General features: G+C 39.2%; 1 protein-coding gene across 1 annotated transcript; it reads left to right on the top strand.

Moving 5' to 3' along the window:
• The first annotated feature begins 9950 nt into the window (after nt 1–9950).
• On the top strand, nt 9951–13974 carry LOC108333126 (eukaryotic translation initiation factor 3 subunit H). Its single transcript, XM_017568469.2, has 12 exons — nt 9951–10076; nt 10179–10258; nt 10577–10693; nt 10796–10899; nt 11039–11105; nt 11808–11941; nt 12065–12113; nt 12354–12425; nt 12507–12608; nt 12684–12751; nt 13407–13559; nt 13716–13974. Exons 1-12 carry the CDS (start codon nt 10067–10069, stop codon nt 13771–13773), a joined length of 1014 nt encoding a protein of 337 aa, XP_017423958.2. The 5' UTR covers nt 9951–10066; the 3' UTR covers nt 13774–13974.
• Nucleotides 13975–19546: the final 5572 nt, after the last annotated feature.

The following is a 19546-nucleotide window of genomic DNA, read 5'->3' as shown; positions in this document are numbered from 1 at the left end:
AAACCCTAAAAAACCCTAAACCCTAAAAAACCCTAAACCCTAAACAACCCTAAACCCTAAAAAACCCTAAACCCTAAACCCTAAACCCTAAAAAACCCTAAACCCTAAACCCTAAACCCTAAACCCAAAACCCTAAACCCTAAACCCTAAACCCTAAACCCTAAACCCTAAAAACCCTAAACCCTAAACCCTAAAAACCCTAAACCCAAAACCCTAAACCCTAAACCCTAAAAACCCTAAACCCTAAACCCTAAACCCTAAACCTAACCCCAAAACCTAACCCCAAACCCTAAACCCCAAACCCCAAACCCTAAACCCTAAACCCTAACCCTAAACCCTAAACCCTAACCCTAAACCCTAAACCCTAAACCCTAAAAACCCAAAACCCTAATCCCTAAACCCTAAACCCTAAAACCCTTAAACCCTAAAACCCTAAACCCTAAACCCAAAACCCAAAACCCAAAACCCTAAACCCTAAACCCAAAACCCTAAACCCTAAACCCTAAAACCCTAAACCCTAAACCCTAAACCCTAAACCCTAAAACCCTAAACCCTAAACCCTAAAACCCTAAACCCTAAACCCAAAACCCAAAACCCTAAACCCTAAACCCAAAACCCTAAACCCAAAACCCTAAAAACCCTAAACCCTAAACCCAAAACCAAAAACCCTAAACCCTAACCCTAAACCCTTTTTTAACCCTAAACCCTTTTTTAACCCTAAACCCTTTTTTAACCCTAAACCCTAAACCCTAAAAACCAAAAACCCTAAACCCTAAAAACCAAAAACCCTAAACCCTAAAAACCCTAAACCCTAAACCCTAAAAACCAAAAACCCTAAACCCTAAAAACCAAAAACCCTAAACCCTAAAAACCAAAAACCCTAAACCCTAAAAACCCTAAACCCTAAAAAAACCCTAAACCCTAAAAAAACCCTAAACCCTAAAAAAACCCTAAACCCTAAAAAAACCCTAAACCCTAAAAAATCCATAAAGCCTAAACCCTAAAAAAACCCTAAACCCTAAAAAACCCTAAACCCTAAAAAACCCTAAACCCTAAAAAACCCTAAACCCTAAAAAACCCTAAACCTTAAAAAACCCAAAACCCAAAACCCTAAACCCTAAAAAACCCTAAACCCTAAACCCTAAACCCTAAAAAACCCTAAACTCTAAACCCTAACCCCAAAACCCTAACCCTAACCCCAAACCCCAAACCCTAAAAAAACCCTAAACACTAAAAAAACCCTAAACCCTAAAAAAATCCTAAACCCTAAACCCTAAAACCCTAAACCCTAAAACCCTAAACCCTAAAAACCAAAAACCCTAAACCCTAAAAACCCTAAACCCTAAACCCCCTAAACCCTAAACCCCCTAAACCCCCAAAACCCAAGACCCTAAACCCCTAACCCTAAAAAACCCAGAACCCTGAACCCTAAAAAACCCTGAACCCTAAAAAACCCTGAACCTTGAACCCTAAAAAACCCTAAACCCTGAACCCTGAACCCTGAACCCCCAACCCTGAACCCCCAACCCTGAACCCTAAACCCTGAACCCTAAACCCCCAACACTAAACCCCCAACCCTAAACCCCCTAAACCCTAAACCCTATACCCTAAACCTAAACCCTAAACCCTAAAAACCCTACACCCTAAAAACCCTACACCCTAAATACCCTACACCGTAAAAACCCTAGTCCTTAAAAACCCTAGACCCTAAACCCTAGACCTTAAAAACCCAAAACCCTAACCCCAAAACCCTAACCCTAACCCCAAACCCTAAACCCGAAACCCTAACCCCTAATCCCTAACCCCTAAACCCTAACCCTAGACCCCTAAACCCTAGACCCAAGACCCTAGACCCTAAAAACCCTAGAACCTAAAAACCCTAGACCCTAAAAACCCTAGACCCTAAACCCTAGACCCTAAAAACCCAAAACCCTAAACCCAAAACCCTAAACCCAAAACCCTAACCCTAACCCCAAACCCTAACCCCAAACCCTAAACCCAAAACCCTAAACCCTAAACCCGAAACCCTAAACCCGAAACCCGAAACCTGAAACCCGAAACCCTAAACCCAAAACCCTAAACCCAAAACCCCAAACCCAAAACCCTAAACCCAAAACCCAAAACCCAAAACCCTGAACCCAAAACCCTGAACCCTGAACCACAAAACCACAAAACCTCAAAACCCTAAAACCCTAAACCCTAAACCCTAACCCCTAAACCCTAACCCCTAACCCCTAACCCCTAAACCAAAAACCCTAAACCCTATAAACCCTAAACTCTAAAAAACCCTAAACCCTAAACCCCCAACCCTAAACCCTAAACCCCCAACCCTAAACCCCCAACTCTAAACCCTAACCCCTAAACCCAAAACCCTAAACCCAAAACCCAAAACCCAAAACCCTAAACCCAAAACCCGAAACCCTAAACCCAAAACCCGAAACCCAAAACCCAAAACCCAAAACCCAAAACCCCAAACCCAAAACCCAAAACCCTAAACCCAAAACCCAAAACCCTAAACCCAAAACCCAAAACCCAAAACCCAAAACCCAAAACCCTGAACCCTGAACCCTGAACCCTGAACCCTGAACCCTGAACCCTGAACCACAAAACCACAAAACCTCAAAACCCTAAACCCTAAACCCCTAAACCCCACCCCCTAGACCCTAGACCCTTGACCCCAGACCCCAGACCCCAAACCCCTCACCCTAACCCCAGACCCTAACGCCAGACCCTAACCCCAGACCCTAACCCCAGACCCTAAACCCAAACCCAAAACCAAACCCTAACCCCAAACCCTAACCTCAAACCGTAAACCCAAACCCAAAACCCAAACCCAAAACCCAAACCCTAAACCCAAACCCTAAACCCAAACCCTAAACCCAAACCCTAAACCCAAAACCCTAAACCCTAAAACCCTAAACCCTGAGTGTTATGTGAGAAATTGAGAAGCTTATAAACATACCTTTGGACTCTTAGTCATTTCTAAATCCCAATTTCACCATCTCGTATTACATTTATTCTATTTTTCTATTATGAGTTTAATCAACAATGGGTCCCGACCCAAAGCGTACGTTATGAGTGGCGCTCGGTCTTATACCGAACGCTCGTCCTTGTATTCAATTACCAAACGGGTGGAAATAGCGTTCGTCCATATTTCAGTAACTCCGTATACTACATTCGATCATTGACTGGCAATCAGTTTATATAATGGAATTATTCCCGGTATGGTCATTCAGTCGTCTTGTGGTATTTTTATCCATTTGGATTCGGCCTAGAGCCTTGGTACTTAACTTATTCTGAGTATTGATCGGATCGTTCTAGAGTCAGTTCATTCAACTTATTCGAGTGGTAATGACGCTCGTCATTCGATGTGTGTCGGTTTTATTCTATTCTGGAACGAGGATTTCTCGATCCCGGTTTTAACGTTCGTCCTCGTTATGAAGAGGGTTGAACGCTCGTTATTTTAAGTAAGTGGAACGGATGATGAAAATGATATTAAAGTGAAAAGTTATAAAGAATGAACAATATATGAGATGAAATGATGGTTGTGGGTTTTGAACGAGCATTCCGGGGAGGAACGACTCATGTATGAAAGAAAGTTGGAATTTGTAAAGTATGAAGGTGGACAAAGCTTAGCTGACGATTCATCCTGATGTTCCGTGAGTGCTCGTCCTCAACTAGAGGGGAGTACGTCATGTGTGGGAACGACAGGAGGTCCTAGTCCATAAATGTAACTTGGACGGAACGGACTAACCTCAGGTAGTAGCTGATGAGAATTCTAGTTACTCTACCTGGGTGCACGAACGTCGTAGCTACACAGAATTCATACAGTCCGGACAGTCAGTCTAGTATCAGGAATTAGTGGAGTTAAAGAATTGATTGAATTATATGTTTGGGAATTATTTGATATGTTTGATGTACTATGAAATGTATGTGATTACTTGAATTAAATTCAATAAGCTTACCCTGTGTATTTTCCTTGTGTTGTCTCGACCTTGTACGTCCGTCTTGTCTTGTAATGATTATCCGTGTGGATGTGAGCAGATGGAGAGGCGCTGCTTGAGGAGGCGCTTGAAGATGAGGTATTAGAAGAAGAAAACCTCGTCGAGGTTGAGGTGAAGGCCGAACAGTAGTGTGTTCGGTTATCTGTTAGTTTAGTTAGATTAGAGTACCTTATTAGAGCGACCCCTTCCCCTTTTGTTTAACTTGACCGTTCGGTATTTCTGTTTTGTAAACCGTTCGGTCAGGTATGCTTAGGTCGAGCGTTGTTATTGTATTTAACTTCTTGTAAGGCCGTTCGGCCAAAACCTTTCTGGATTAATATTAAGACTGATTTGGTTTATCATTAAATGTAATTAATTCTATTATATGGTGTTTACTGTATTTTTGGGATGTTACAGTTTTGGGCGCATTAAATGCGATTAAACAGGTGGGGTTTGGGTTAAATTTCCAAGGTCTTACACACTGTTAAATTTTGAAATGTAATTAATTCTAATTTATGGTTATTACTATATTTTGGGATGTTACAATAATAATAATAATAAATATAAAACTTTAAAAAACATGTAATGATATATGTAAGGACCGCACATTTTTAAAAAGAAAGTGGTGGGGGCAGGGCAGTCACTCATTGCTTGCATTACAGAAGCACAATCATGCTTGGACGCACCAGCCGCCCCAATGAAAGAAGTGGGTTTCTTTCTTTATTTGGCAGTGGAGAGCAGCACTCAAAGGATCCATTTCTTTCATTCTGCACCGTCCAGAGAGCACAACAAGGGAAGCAAGACTTGGCTTTAAAAATACTGAGAGGAGGAAATGGGGTTTGGCTGCAAAAATCTGTGAGAGGTGAAGTTGAGAGCTCTGGAATTGCAAGAAGGCCTTGGTATTGCAAGTTTTGGAAGAGATAGATTCAAGATTCACAAAGGAAGTCTTCAAGAAGTAAGGGGAGCTAGATCTTTTTCTCTGGATTGTATGAACTATGCGTGTACTGAAGTAAGGTAGTCTGATTATATTCGTTTTCAAGAAGTAAGGTAGTCTGCTTATATTCGTTTTCTTACCGTTCGTCCAAACAGTGGTAATCTGATAATATTCCTTTTCTTACCGTTCGTCCAAACAGTGGTAGTCTGATTATATTCGTTTTCTTACCGTTCGTCCAGACAGTGGTAGTCTGCTTATATTCGTTTTCTTACCGTTCGTCCAAACAGTGTTAGTCTGATTATATTCGTTTTCTTACCGTTCGTCCAAACAGTGTTAGTCTGGTTATATTCGTTTTCTTACCGTTCGTCCAAACAGTATTCGATCATAGTGATCTGATAGTGTTCGGCCTATCAAACGTTCGTTCAAACAGTGTTCGACCTCATAGTGATCTGATAGTGATCGGCCTATTAAGCGTTCGTCCAAAACAATGTTCGACCTTACAGTGTTCGGTCCAAAAGTTTCGGTCTGTGAGCGTTCGTCCAAACAGTGTGCGACCTAATAATTCAGTAAATAGCTTTCGTCCAAATTGTGTTCCTCTGAATAGTGTTCGGCATTAGCGTCCGTCCAAATAGCGTTCGTCCAAATAGCGTTCGGCCAAATAGTGATCGCCCAAATAGTGCTCGGTCAAATAGTGTTCGATTCCAAGTTCACTTTGCTCTTGTTCTGGGTTGAATTGAGTGTGCACAATGTTTGGAATATATATACTCTGATGTGATTTATGTGAAAAGTATGTGAATGTATGAGATATGTTGGATTTACTGTGATAATATGGTGGTATCTGGTTATTCATGACTTGGGTTAAGTTTCAAAGTAACAGTATGATTCACGAACGTAATTCCATGATCCTCAAGGAGAGGATACATGGTGGTGATTTGGGGGTGTATAGGATGATTGCATGGTAGCTCAGTCTTGGGGGTTTTCCTGACGCTGCAATGGTCTTTCATTCTCAAGTAGAGAGGATTGATCCATGTGGTGAGGAGTAGCAGGACGTCCTAGTCTTGGAGGCTTCCAGTATGCTCCAGGGCGCGGAATGGACTAACCTCGTGAGGGTGGTAGGGTGGAACCCATTGGCAATGGCTTTGCAAAGCAGTAGAGGCCACCACGAGTGCATAACCCGCCATAGCTCGGTAATCATTCTAGTCCGGACGAGTCGGTCTATAAAGCAACGAGTCAGGGTATAAAGTAACAGGTCTTGTGATGTTAGTTTACCATGTTTGGATGACTTTTGCATGTCGTGTGAGATTGTATAACATGCTTTTTATATCTAGCTCACCCTTGCTTGTTTGTATTGCTTGTGTATGTTTCTTTGGCGATGATCATCCACTTGGATGGGAGTAGATGGCGGGGAGGATACTTTGGGAACAGCTATTGATGGAGACGGTAGTGCTGCAACTTAGATTTGCTAGTTTTATTCCATGAATTCGTATTATTTGGGAGAACTTTTAAGTATTTAAAGTTTTAAATTCTCCGAAATTTCCAGGGAGAAATTCTAATGCTCTAGTTGTCAATTTCGCACTATTATAAGGATGGCTGTAATCCTTAAATTACTCTTGGCTGCTTTCCTATATTATGCATGATGACGTATTGATTATATATGTATGACGTATATAATTGGGATGTCACAATATAAACATCGGTATAAATACTCGTGCGATTGTACGCATCAACCTAGTACTCATTACCCAAAATATAAAATAAACAAAAAAAAGTCGTGTGAGTGCTCGTGCGATTGTACACATCAGCCTAGTGCTCATTACGCAAAAAAATATAAAATAAACAAAAAAAGTCGTGTGAGTGCTCGTGCGATCGTACGCATCAGCCTAGTACTCATTACGCAAAAAAGCCATGTGAGTGTTCGTGCGATTGTACACATCAGCCTAGTGCTCATTACGCAAAAAATAAACAAAAAATGTTGTGTGAGTGCTAGTGCGATCGTGCGCATCAACCTAGTGGTCATTACGCAACAAAATATAAAATAAACAACAAAAGCCGTGTGAGTGCTCGTGCGATCGTACACATCAGCCTATTGCTCATTACGCAAAAAGATAAATACTACATCAAAATACAAAAAAAAAGTAATAAAATCTTCAAAAACTAAAAAAAAATCAACACTTTCAAACAACAAACAATCTTGCTAGCCAGAACTACGTGATCCTTGATTCTACATCAAGAGTGGAGATACGTAGGAGCAAGGCTAGACCTTGTCAGGTTCACTTTCCCAAAAATCCAAATTTCTCCAAAATCATTTCCAAACAAAGTTCTCAAACAATTTCCTAAACAAAATTTCAAGCAGTTTTCTAAAAGAGCTACGTAACCCTGATTTCTCATTTTGAATGAGAATACGTAAGAGCAAGGTCAATCTTTGTCGGGCACAAAAAACTAAAAAAATATATTTTGTTTATTTATAGTTTTATTTTAAGGGATAGTTAAATATTTTGAAAACCACATCATATTCGCATATTTAGTTAAAGGTACTGCCTTAGGGCAGGTGTTGTAGGGTGGTAATACCTTCCCTACACGTAACCGACTCCTGAACTTAGAATCTCATTTTCGCAGACCATGTCTTATCATTTTATGGTTTTTCCGTAGTTTTCTAGAATAAACTATGGTGGCGACTCCAATCTCTTTTTCAAACTCGTTTTCTTTTTTCGGGTCGTCGTCCCGTCACGATTCCGGTTACGACAACATCATATAAACTCTTCACACATGACACCACACTAACTTTGACTGTCCGGACTTAGAATGATTGTCGAGCTATGACGGGTTGTGCACTCGTCGTGATTTCTACTGCTTTGCAAAGCCATTGCCAATGGGTTTTACCCTACCACACTCACGAGGTTAGTCTATACCACACCTTGGAGCATACTGGAATCCTCCAAGACTAAGACCTTCTGCTACTCTTCACGACATGGATCAATCCTCTCTTCTTGAGAATGAAAGACCATTGGAGTTTCAAGATAACCCCCAAGACTGAGCTTGTGCAATCATTCTAAACATACTTGAATCTCAACAAGAGAATTCACTTTGAATCACAATATAGGGCACCACCATGTAACCTCTCCTCGAGGTTCATGGAATTACGTCCATCAACCATACCTTGAACTTACAACTTTGAAAACACCAACTTTCACTTTGAAACACAACTTACAACAATAACCAATGATACAACATAATACAACTCAAACATACTTCATAAGGCACTCAAAAGTTCTTTTAAAACAACTTAAGACCAAAAGAAAAGAGTGAACTAAACCTGAACCATTCGCAGAGCGAGACCAGAGGCTTCTCGCACAATGACCCAACTCGTTGTGCGAATCCTCAGACAGAGACCCACCCCTCAAAACCATTCGCACAGCGGTTAAACTCGCTATGCGAATAACCTTCGAATTGTATCAGACCCCAACCCCTCGCATAACGTCTCACCTCGCTATGCAAGAGCCCCAAACAGTGGCTCAAACTCCCTAAACACTCGTAGAGCGCACCTATTCTCTATTTTTAATAAAATTAACAATAGTCCCAGACCCCAACCAATCGCATAGCTTCCCGATTCGCCATGCAGATCATCAAACAGAAAGCAACCCTCTCAACCCATTCGCATAACGCGCCCACTCGCTGTGCGAATGCCCTGGCAGAGAGCATCTCGCCAAGGTGACTCGCTATGCGAATCCATTCGCACAGCGAGTCTGCATAATCTGCAGAACGAAATACTGCATAATTATGCAACTCAACCAGCCATTACCAATTCTAACCATTTTTCCCAACTTCTAACACCCCTAGATTGTTTTATATACTTAATTAGACTTGACTAGGTGATTCTAAACCTTCTTAACCTCAATCTAAGTTGATTATGAACCAAATCCTACTCTAAAACATCAAATCTATCAACTTAGGGACCCAAAATCAAATCTACCACTTTGAACCTGTTTTTGACCACTTTGATGACTCTAACCAATCACAATTGACTTCCACAAGTTGTCCATAGAGTCTAATTGAGTCCATAACCCCTAACTCTCAAATTCACTACTCCACTTCCTCTAAAAAGACTAAAAACAAACATAATTGACTAGACTTTCTATCTAATTAACAATACAACAGATTTCTTACATCAAATACCTCCAATATGTTCAATCACAACAGTTAAATTCATCTAAATTAGTTCATAATTATCACACTACAGTTTCACAGATTAAACCTTTTAATACATATAATTCACTTCACTCTAAAAACCCAATATTGTGCTTCAACAATAGAATAACACCACATTCAGCATATGCACATGTTGTACAATAAGTTAAAAGAGTAACTAGCTCCCCTTGCCTTAGGGATAAACAACCTAGCTCACAAAGTTACTCCGACAATGCCTTACACCGCAAGGAATTTCTAGAAACACCTATAGATCACCAATTGGTGATGGAAAGTCGTAATCTTTTTTTCAAGACCATCAAATTGTAAATACTAGATAACAGGCTGGTAATTTTCTTTTTTAAAAAACTTTATGCATCTGTAAAAATTTAATTGTCTAATTAAAATATATTTTCTAAATTGATAGATCTGTAAAATTTCTATAACAATTATAAGACATGTGTGCATTAAAAAAATTAAAAACAATAAAAAAAAGTTTCGTTAGAAAAGGAATATAATGTTTTCAAATGAATAGTTTTATCATAAAAAATAGTATTTGTGTATATTATTATTATTATTTTAAATACAATATAAAATAACTCATTAATATTTTTCGGGTAATTTTATTTTATCTTTAAAATATTATTAATTTGTATATATATCAAAATTTCTATTATATGTTATAGATATAGATTTTATATTAACATTTTAAATTATTACCAAAAAAATAAAACGTGTAAACAGTTTGTAGAGATATTTGATATATATTAAGTTAATTAATGTTTATTTCATAACCAAAATTATAATGTCGTTTTTATTATATTATTTTTAAAATTGGGCTAATAATTTTATTGTGGACTATTTGAACCCAATTGCAGGCAAAACCCCTTCTCTTGCTCCGGCGTGCGTTACGGTTTCTTCCTCTTCCAAACTCTATCGCAGAGTCTTCCATCTTTCGATTCAAAACATGGCTACAAGTATGATTGCGCTCCCAACAATCTGTTCTACGTTAGGGTTTTTCTTTCATTTTTATTCGCTCATTTAATGCCATTGAGTGATGTCTCGTTTTACGCATGCAGCTACGACTAGATCTTTTCTCCAAGTCGCGGTGACGGAGGAGGCTGCGCCGTCTCTTAGAGTCGTCCAGATTGAAGGACTGGTATGGATTCTATGCTTTACAAATTTCAATGGCTCCACTGTTGTTCACTTTTTCCTTTGTTTATATGGGGTTAATTTGGAAGGATCTTTTGTTCAGCTTCAATTTGTTTCTTGCTTGTGTCTAATCTGTACCTTGTTTTCTCCAATAATATGGATTTTGAAAAGACAACATTTATTATGTTAATGGGCATCTGGTAGTAGGATTCATGTTATATGCTTTTGTGGCAGGTCCTTGTATTGTAAGTGAATATTCATTAATTCTGTGCTCTGTGAAGAAATACTGACGCCAATCTGGTGCCATTGTGTCTTGGTTGAACAGGTTATTCTTAAGATAATTAAGCATTGTAAGGACCACTCGCCTTCTTTAGTCACTGGGCAACTTCTTGGGTTGGATGTTGGCAGTGTTCTTGAAGTTACCAACTGTTTCCCCTTTCCAGTATGATGTTTCCTTACTTTTTCCTTTTCGTTTCTCCATTTTTGAATCCTTCAGCATTGCCCTCCTAAATTCATCGATTGTTTCGGTTGCTAAAAATCGCAGATGAGGGAGGAGGATGAGGAAATTGAAGCTGATGGTGCTAATTACCAGCTGGAAATGATGAGATGCCTGAGGGAAGTTAATGTTGACAACAATACTGTTGGATGGTATGTATGATGAAGATACCACTTTTCGTATGTGATACCTGCGCTTTTAGTGGTTTGTTTAATGTGATGAAATTTTGGTTCAAGACGTTCTTTCTTTGTAATAATTTCTCCTACTTATGGGATAATTCTCCGTATCCAGGTACCAATCTACGTTGCTCGGCTCCTTTCAGACTGTGGAACTTATTGAAACCTTTATGAATTACCAGGTAGCGAATGCTTGTCAATTTATTTATTTTTGCATAATTTTGCTTCAGCTGAGATTTCATGAAAATGACGTTATGCACAAATGCGTAGTTTGATATTTACAATAACATGCCTCTCATGACTATTCTACTTGGGTCAAATGAAGCCATTATTAGCAGGTATATCATAATAACCTGTGAAACTATAAATTGATAATGCCCAACTGACCAACACAGGATACAGTGTGCACCACCTAGGATTTGAACTTCTGAGTGGTTACCTATTATGAATTTATGATCATGTGGCACCATGCCATTCTTAACCAATTGTGTCATATACGAAAGTTACCCGTTATGATTCATTGGGAATATTATGCATGCCTAACTGTATTATTTTTACAAACATGCTTATCATATTGCTTCGAATTAGAATTAGTCTTTTCTGAAATCAGGGAAGTTGAGTGGGGTATGTAGAATGACAAACATACCCAATGTTTGTATATAACTAGATGACGTGAATGCCATGCCTTTTCCAATGTTCAGGTTTCCTGTTACTTCAATTTATTGTAAAAATGGCTGCTAGTGAATTCTGATATTTAAAATAGAATTTTTTTTTTGATGCAGTCTGTTGTGCACTTTTTCTTTTCTCTTGGCTGAAGACAATATTTTCAACAGTATCAAGTCCGATGAATGACCTTTTGTTTCAAACTTACCAATGTTTTTCAGGAGAATATTAGACGTTGTGTTTGCATAATATATGATCCATCAAGGTCTGATCAAGGTGTTCTGGCTCTGAAGGCCTTGAAGCTTTCTGACTCATTCATGGAACTCTATCGCAGCAATAATTTTACTGGGGAGAAGTATGAATTTTCTTCTGTGTCTTGTTGTCTATGTTAGATATATTATCTTTATTTTATATTTATCTTTTATCTTTAGTTAAAGTTGAACCATTTGATTTCTCATTTTTCTGTCTTGTGAAATAGATTGAGGGAGAAGAATTTATCATGGGTGGATATATTTGAGGAAATACCGGTAAGTTTTTCCAGGAATTTGCCTTTCCTTTTTGGGTGGATTGACCAATAGAATGTTAATAATCTTCTTCATATCTGTTAATGCAACAGTTAGGAATGAGCTAGAAATGCTACTGGCATTAAGATGAATACTATTGTTGCATATTTTATAGTATGGAAGTGTATTAATTTTGGTTTTGAATTAATTTTTTGGTAGTTTTTTTTATTAATGTTGACCATTAAATTTTTTTTAATATATCAGATCAAAGTTTCAAATTCTGCCCTTATCAGTGCTTTCATGACTGAGCTGGAACCTGATACTCCAGTCACCCAGGTGAACAATGATTTTTAGTAGGGATTCTTTTGGTCATTTTAAATTTATTTTTTGTTTACATCTGCTGTTGTGCCATTGCAGTGTGATTATGACCGTCTGCAATTGTCAACCAGTTCATTAATGGAGAGGAATACGGAGTTTTTGATAGAATGCATGGATGACTTGTCACTAGAACAACAAAAGGTTATTTTAGCTCTTTTTATGCGTGGGTGTTTCGTTCTTTCACAATGTAACTAACTGAAATTTCTTCTATCTTAGTTCCAATTCTACTATAGGAGTTTGTCTCGTCAACAAGCTCAGCAGCAAGCATGGCTCCAAAAGAGAAGGTATGTTTAAGATTGCCCTTGAACTAGAATCTTCAAGAGTAATAACTTCATTATATTTTCTTTGTAAGACTAGGATTCACAGATCAGCAGATAGTTTTTTATGTTCTTTGAAGATGGTCAGCGTTTGAGTGGAGGCTTTTTGCTCACTAATGATTTTGTTTTTGTTCAGATTCCATATGTCTTTGAATATGGGTTTTCTAATTGTTTTAGATTCTGTTTATTCTCATGATTTATTGAATACTTTGTGAAATCTACATACATAGCCATTTAGTATCAGATTTCCACTTTAGGAAGCTACAATGTGCTTCATAGTGGGTGGCCAATCTGCATAATCCTCCAATGATTTAAATATCGTTGTTAACATATAAGTATTTACCCACCTTTTTGGTTTTTTTATGAAAGAACCCTCTACCCACAAAATGGAAACTAATACAGAGTCAAAATATAAGGACAATAAACTCAATTATTATATTTTTGAAATGGTCCCCTCCCTCTACATCTCTCTCTCATTGCATGTGCTATGACAATTTTATCATTGGCTGTCTTTTTATATTTTAAGCACACCCATGAAAATTAATGGTAGCAATAGATAGCTTATCCCTTGTTTTCAAATATTGTTTATGCATATTATATATTTTTGCTTTTGTAATAATAGGGCGGAGAACATGGCTCGTAAAGCTGCTGGCGAAGAGCCCTTGCCGGAAGAAGATCCTTCAAATCCCGTTTTCAAGCCCCTCCCCGAGCCATCACGGTTGGAGAACTTCCTCATAACAAATCAAATTTCCAACTACTGTAATCAAATCAATGGGTACGTGATGATGACCGCGCTCCTCTTTTTTCATGTTTGAGGAGCAAATATACGAAGTTACCGATTTGAAGTTTCTGACTTTATTTTATTTCTTGTCATTGTCTTCTCTAGCCGATTGAGTTTAATCTTCCATACATTCTGTTGCATGTTCTGCAGGGTGTCAGGGCAGAGCTTTAACAGGCTGTATTTGATGAAGGCTTTGCATGAAGATTGAGAAGGCAATTTTTGTCTGCCATTCTTGTGGTTTATATACTGAAATCCATAATATACTGCCGTTGATCAACAAATTTTATATTTAGAGTGATTTTGTTGTGTATGAATCTGTATGAGTGGTTGTTGCATTGTGCTGTCTGATTATATTCGTTTTCTTACCGTTCGTCCAAACAGTGTTAATCTGATTATATTCGTTTTCTTACCGTTCGTCCACATAGTGGTAGTCTGATTATATTCGTTTTCTTACCGTTCGTCCAGAACGTGGTAGTCTGATTATATACGTTTTCTTACCGTTCGTCCAAACAGTGGTAGTCTGATTATATTCGTTTTCTTACCGTTCGTCCAGACAGTGGTAGTCTGATTATATTCGTTTTCTTATCGTTCGTCCAGACAGTGGTAGTCTGATTATATTCGTTTTCTTACCGTTCGTCCAGACAGTGGTAATCTGATAATATTCGTTTTCTTACCGTTCTTCCAAACAGTGTTAGTCTGATTATATTCGTTTTCTTACCGTTCGTCCAAACAGTGATAGTCTGATTGTATTCGTGTTCTGATTGTATTCGTGTTCTTACCGTTCGTCCAAACAGTGGTAGTCTTGTTATATTCGTTTTCTTACCGTTCGCCCACACAGTGGTAGTCTGATAATATTCGTTTTCTTATCGGTCGTCAAAACAGTGGTAATCCGATAATATTCCTTTTCTTACCGTTCGTCCAAAAGTGTTAGTCTGATTATATTCGTCTTCGTACCGTTCGTCCAGACAGTGGTAGTCTGATTATATTCATTTTCTTACCGTTCGTCCAAACACAGTTAGTCTGATTATATTCGTTTTCCCGCCGTTCGTCCAAACACAGTTAGTCTGATTATAATCGTTTTCTTACCGTTCGTCCAGACAGTGGTAGTCTGATTATATTCGTTTTCTTACCGTTCGTCCAAAGAGTGGTAATCTGATAATATTCCTTTTCATACCGGTCGTCCAAACAGTAGTAGTCTGATTATATTCGTTTTCTTACCGTTCGTCCAGAAGTTGGTACTCTGATTATATTCGTTTTCTTACCGTTCGTCCAAACAGTGTTAGTACGATTATATTCGTTTTCTCACCGTTCGTCCAAACAGTATTCGATCATAGTGATCTGATAGTGTTCGGCCTATCAAACGTTCGTTCAAACAGTGTTCTACCTCATAGTGATCTGATAGTGTTCGGCCTATTAAGCGTTCGTCCAAAACAGTGTTCGACCTCACGGTGTTCGGTCCAAAAGTTTCGGTCTGTGAGCGTTCGTCCGAACAGTGTGCGACCTAATAATTCAGTAAGGATAATGATACTTGAACAACTGAATTGGACAACATTTAGACACAGCCCACGTGTCAGCATGTGAGTGGTCCACGTTTTGATGGGAAAAAGCTGCTGAAATATGAGAAAACCTGCTTCAATTGTGACGTGGCGAGGGACGGGCACGGGTAGAGTAAGTGATTGCGTTTCAAATTTGAAATTCATATTCGAACTTCGTAGAGAGAGAAGCGGCGCGAACATTGGGGACGGATGCTGTGACTTAGACAGAGAGACGAGAAAGTTGGAGAAAGGGTTCACGAGCGAGAGAGAGACGGAGTGTTTGCCGGAGTGCCGTCGTTCACTGTTGAAGGCCGTGTCGGAGAGATCGAACGCCTCCAGCCCGTTCCGTTTAAGGGGCGCCGCAGGTCCGACGTGGAGCGCTCGAAGCGAACAGGGCATCGTGTTTCGTCCGTTCCGGCCCAGCGACTTAGGGAGGCGTTGAAGGTGTCGCTTCGTCCCAGGTGGTTCCGTCCCTATCCCAGAGTGCCACCGGAGTGCCGCGGGAGGTTCGCCGGAGTCTCGCCGGAGTTTGGGCTGTTCGGTGGACCAAAAAGAGGGGTTTTTCGGGTTGTCAGTCCCACCCACACCTTAGGCAATCGTCTCTGTTCCAACCGCCACACGTGGTCTTCACTCAAGGTTGGTTTCTTTTTTGATTTGTCAGTGCAATGAATGTTGAATACATGGATGATGTTGTTTTTGGTTTTGATTTGGTTATGTATGAAACGTCTCCCAAGTGGATGTTGTTCTGTTACTCATTTTTATACAAGTTCTTTGGTTAATCTTACATTGTTGCTGTAATTCTGTTCGATTGGTAGTCATGGACCTAGTTGGCCTTGCTGTCAAAAAACTTCAACCCAATAACCCACTTCATTCGGCTTTGGTAGCAGTAATGTTGGTGAACCAAGGGTCCTAGAGAATGTATTTTTATGCAAGACGAATTTGTTAATAAAATGTTAAGAATTGTTCCCAAATTACTTAGAAGTAGCTGAAATGACGGAAAACAAACAAGCCACACCAAAATGAGAGTGATGGACGTAGTTGGCCTTGGTGTGCAAAAACTAGCACCCAAGTACCCACTTATTTTGCCTAAGGTACCAGTTCTGTTCCTGTACCCTGAGTGTTAGAAAATGTTGTTTTATGTGGCATGAATATGTTAAAAAAATGTTAAGAAATTGTTCCCAGATTACTTAGAAGTAGATAAAATGAGGGAAAACAAACAAGACACCCCAAAATGAAAGTGATGGACGTAGTTGGCCTTGTTGTGCAAAAACTGGCACACAGGTACCCACTTATTTTGCCTAAGGTACCAATTCTGTCCTTGTACCATGAGTGTTAGAAAATGTTGTTTTATGTGGCACGAATTATATGAATTAGTAAATGACTATTATTTTTTCGTTATCTTTTTTGTCGTGGTTTAACAAATGCTGACAATGTTTGTTATGATTTCCAATTTGTTGTTTTAGTTGATTGTGTTGGTGTAATGTAATTTCAGTTTTTGTGTTGGTGTAGTGTTATTATACATTGAATTCTGTGTTATTTTGATTTGGGGATTACTGTCATGTTGGTCACCTCCTGTCTAGTTCAAATATCTGGCATTTCTTAAAGAGAGTTTAAATTAAATTCATTGTGCTTGAATATGAATACTATGTATTAAGTTTCCGTTTTCTGTTCATTCACATCCCATCCGTCTAGCAGTTCCAGCAGCACGCCCATGAGAAGCTTGGGAGCTGCAACGTTGGAAGCATTCACGTCCAGCTGCATCAAACAGCAGCAACGACAACACACACCGTCTTCAAGTCCAGCCGAATTGGATGCACATGTTGAGATGGGAGAGAAGTGGAAAGTTGACACAGACCTTGTTTATTCCAGCATGGGCAGCGATGGTGTGCAGAACATGCAGAAGTGTAAACAAAATGGAGGGCCCCACATGGCTTTATCTGACAGAGAAGCAACAGAGTGATGGAAGAAATTCATTAAAGGTTGCTAATGGGAGACAACAGCATGGCAACCTGGCTGGAAACGCACGAGGCAGCACCAGAACGAGACTTGACAATTTGGCTTTAAAAGAGTGAGAGGCCATGAGTGAGAGGGTTACGCTTGGGAGGCGTTCCTTGCACCCGGGTGATGTAATAACTGGGTAACACTCAACAGCTGCCACCCGAGGTTAGCCTTATCAGTCCAAAGTACTCCTAAGGACTAGGACCTCCTGCCATTCCCACACATGACCTACCCTCCTCTACTTGAGGACGAGCACTCACGGAACATCAGGATGAACAACCATCAACAGCTTTACCATAGTCATACTATACAACTTCTCATATTCAAATCATAGAGTCGTTCCTCCTTGGAACGCTCGTTCAAAAGTCACCATCACTTATTCATCTTGTATACTGTTCATTCAATAACATTCTTCATCCTAAACTCATTTTCATCTTTCATTATACTTACATAAAATAACGAACGTTCAATGAATGATATACGGACGTTCAGTCCTTTTCATAATGGGGACGAATGGGAGTAAAGAGAAAGATAACTTTCGCTTCAGAACCGAATAAATTTGTATACAATTAAACATCACTTTTGACGAACTCTACTTACCGTGGGAATCAGTTGAATGAACTGACCCTCGGGAGATTTTATCAATACTCAAAGTAATTTAAGTATAGAACTCTAGGCCGGATCAAATGAATCAAACCACTTGAAGACCATTTCATAACCATAATGAGAATAATTATAAGTTTAGAGACCGACTGTCAGTCTATGACCGAACGCGGTAATAGGAATTTTACTGGGGTTTGAACGTACGTTATTTCCACACATTTAATGGTTAAAGACGAATACGAGCGTTCGGTATAAGACCGAACACTTCTTATGACGTACGCTGGGTGTAAAATCGAACGCTATTTATTATGAACGCTAGGTGTAAGACCGAGCGTTACAAATCTTTAAAGTACAAGGTATATATATATATATAACTTTATTTCGAATTTTAAGGTACGACTATTCTGAGCCGAACGCTCCAAGATAGGATTTCCACATGAGGACGCTCGTCCTCGATCAGAGTCCTTTCCAAATGAAAGAATTCCATTTTTAACCAGTTTACTAGAAAATCGAACGGTAAAGGACCGCTCGATGACGAACGTACATAATCATAGTAAGAAGTCCATATTCACAATTTTCACTATTTCCAACTTTAAGTTTTTCAACATACCAGATCATACTTTATACTTCACATCCAATATAATTTCCAAACCTTATAGTATCTACATTAATGATTCATACTTCAAATTAATAACTCATTTTCACATTCATACACTTCAGGCATATCAAACAGCATGCTTCATATATATATACTGGACACATACATACACTCATTCAGTAACATGCAATCAATTTCAACAAACATACAACATCATACAAATTAAATTAATAAGCTTCCCTTACCTGGATAGTGGTGCACGTCTAATAACAGGACTTGGTCGTTCAAATATGGCTTTCTACCCTCAACGATTTTCCTAAGTTCTTCACTAAATCTAACCAAAAGAAATGTAGAAGAATTTAGCTCACACTCTTGCATGTAACCAAATCTTGGTTTTGCATGAACCCTAAGAACGAATGACTAAGGGAGGATACTTACCAGCTTCAAACGTGAACTTGTTCGGTTTACTGGAAAGCTTAGGACGCCGGGATCTCTTCTACGGTCTCTGAAATGGGATCGGAGTAGAGAATGGTAAGTTACAGAAGAGAGAAGATGGAGGCTTTTTAGACAAAAGGAGGAGAAAATGAAATCTGAGTTTTGGGAGGAAGAAGGTGCGTGCAGGAGAGTGGAAGGGTTTTTCAGAAATTCATTTTTGTTCTCCCCACGTCCACACGAACGTGCGTCTCTCCTATCGACACCTGCACTCCCATTACTGACTTCAATTCTTTCCTGGTGACACTTGGCGGAAGTTGCAGAGTTAAGGAAGTGGGTTTTTAATGAAATCAGAGAAGGGTTTTCAGTGCATTAAATGTGATTTAACAGGTGGAGGCTGGTTTAATTTTCCAAGGTCTTACACGGAACATCAGGATCAAATCGCCTGCTAAGTCTGGCCACGGTCATACTTTACAAATTCTCAAAATCATCAATTCTCATAATCATCCAAGAGTCATTCCTCCCCGGACGCTCGTTCAACATTCATACTTTCATTTCATCTCATATACTGTTCATCATTCACTATTCATCATTCCATAATCATATTCATCATTCATAAGAAAGCCATCGAAAACCGAACGTTCTGCCCCCAATAAGACCAAGGACGAACGCTGGGAGCGAGACACAAAGACGCTCGTTCGGATCAGAGTACGAACGACAGAGTTACAGTTACAATCGGGAATGGCCGAGTAACATCTTGTTCATTGGACGAACGTCATTTACCTTGAGAATTAGTTGAATGAACTGACGCTCGT

The sequence above is a fragment of the Vigna angularis genome, chromosome 11 (genome assembly GCF_016808095.1).
Source record: "Vigna angularis cultivar LongXiaoDou No.4 chromosome 11, ASM1680809v1, whole genome shotgun sequence".
Classification (NCBI taxonomy): domain Eukaryota; kingdom Viridiplantae; phylum Streptophyta; class Magnoliopsida; order Fabales; family Fabaceae; genus Vigna; species Vigna angularis.
The sequence above is the reverse complement of the archived record's forward strand: the minus strand, read 5'-3'. Positions and strand labels throughout refer to the sequence as shown.

Coding starts and splice junctions, on each gene's coding strand:
- LOC108333126 (XM_017568469.2), top strand. Junction 10,259..10,576: donor TCGTCCAGATTGAAGGACTG/GTATGGATTCTA, acceptor TTGGTTGAACAG/GTTATTCTTAAGATAATTAA. Junction 12,752..13,406: donor GCATGGCTCCAAAAGAGAAG/GTATGTTTAAGA, acceptor TTGTAATAATAG/GGCGGAGAACATGGCTCGTA.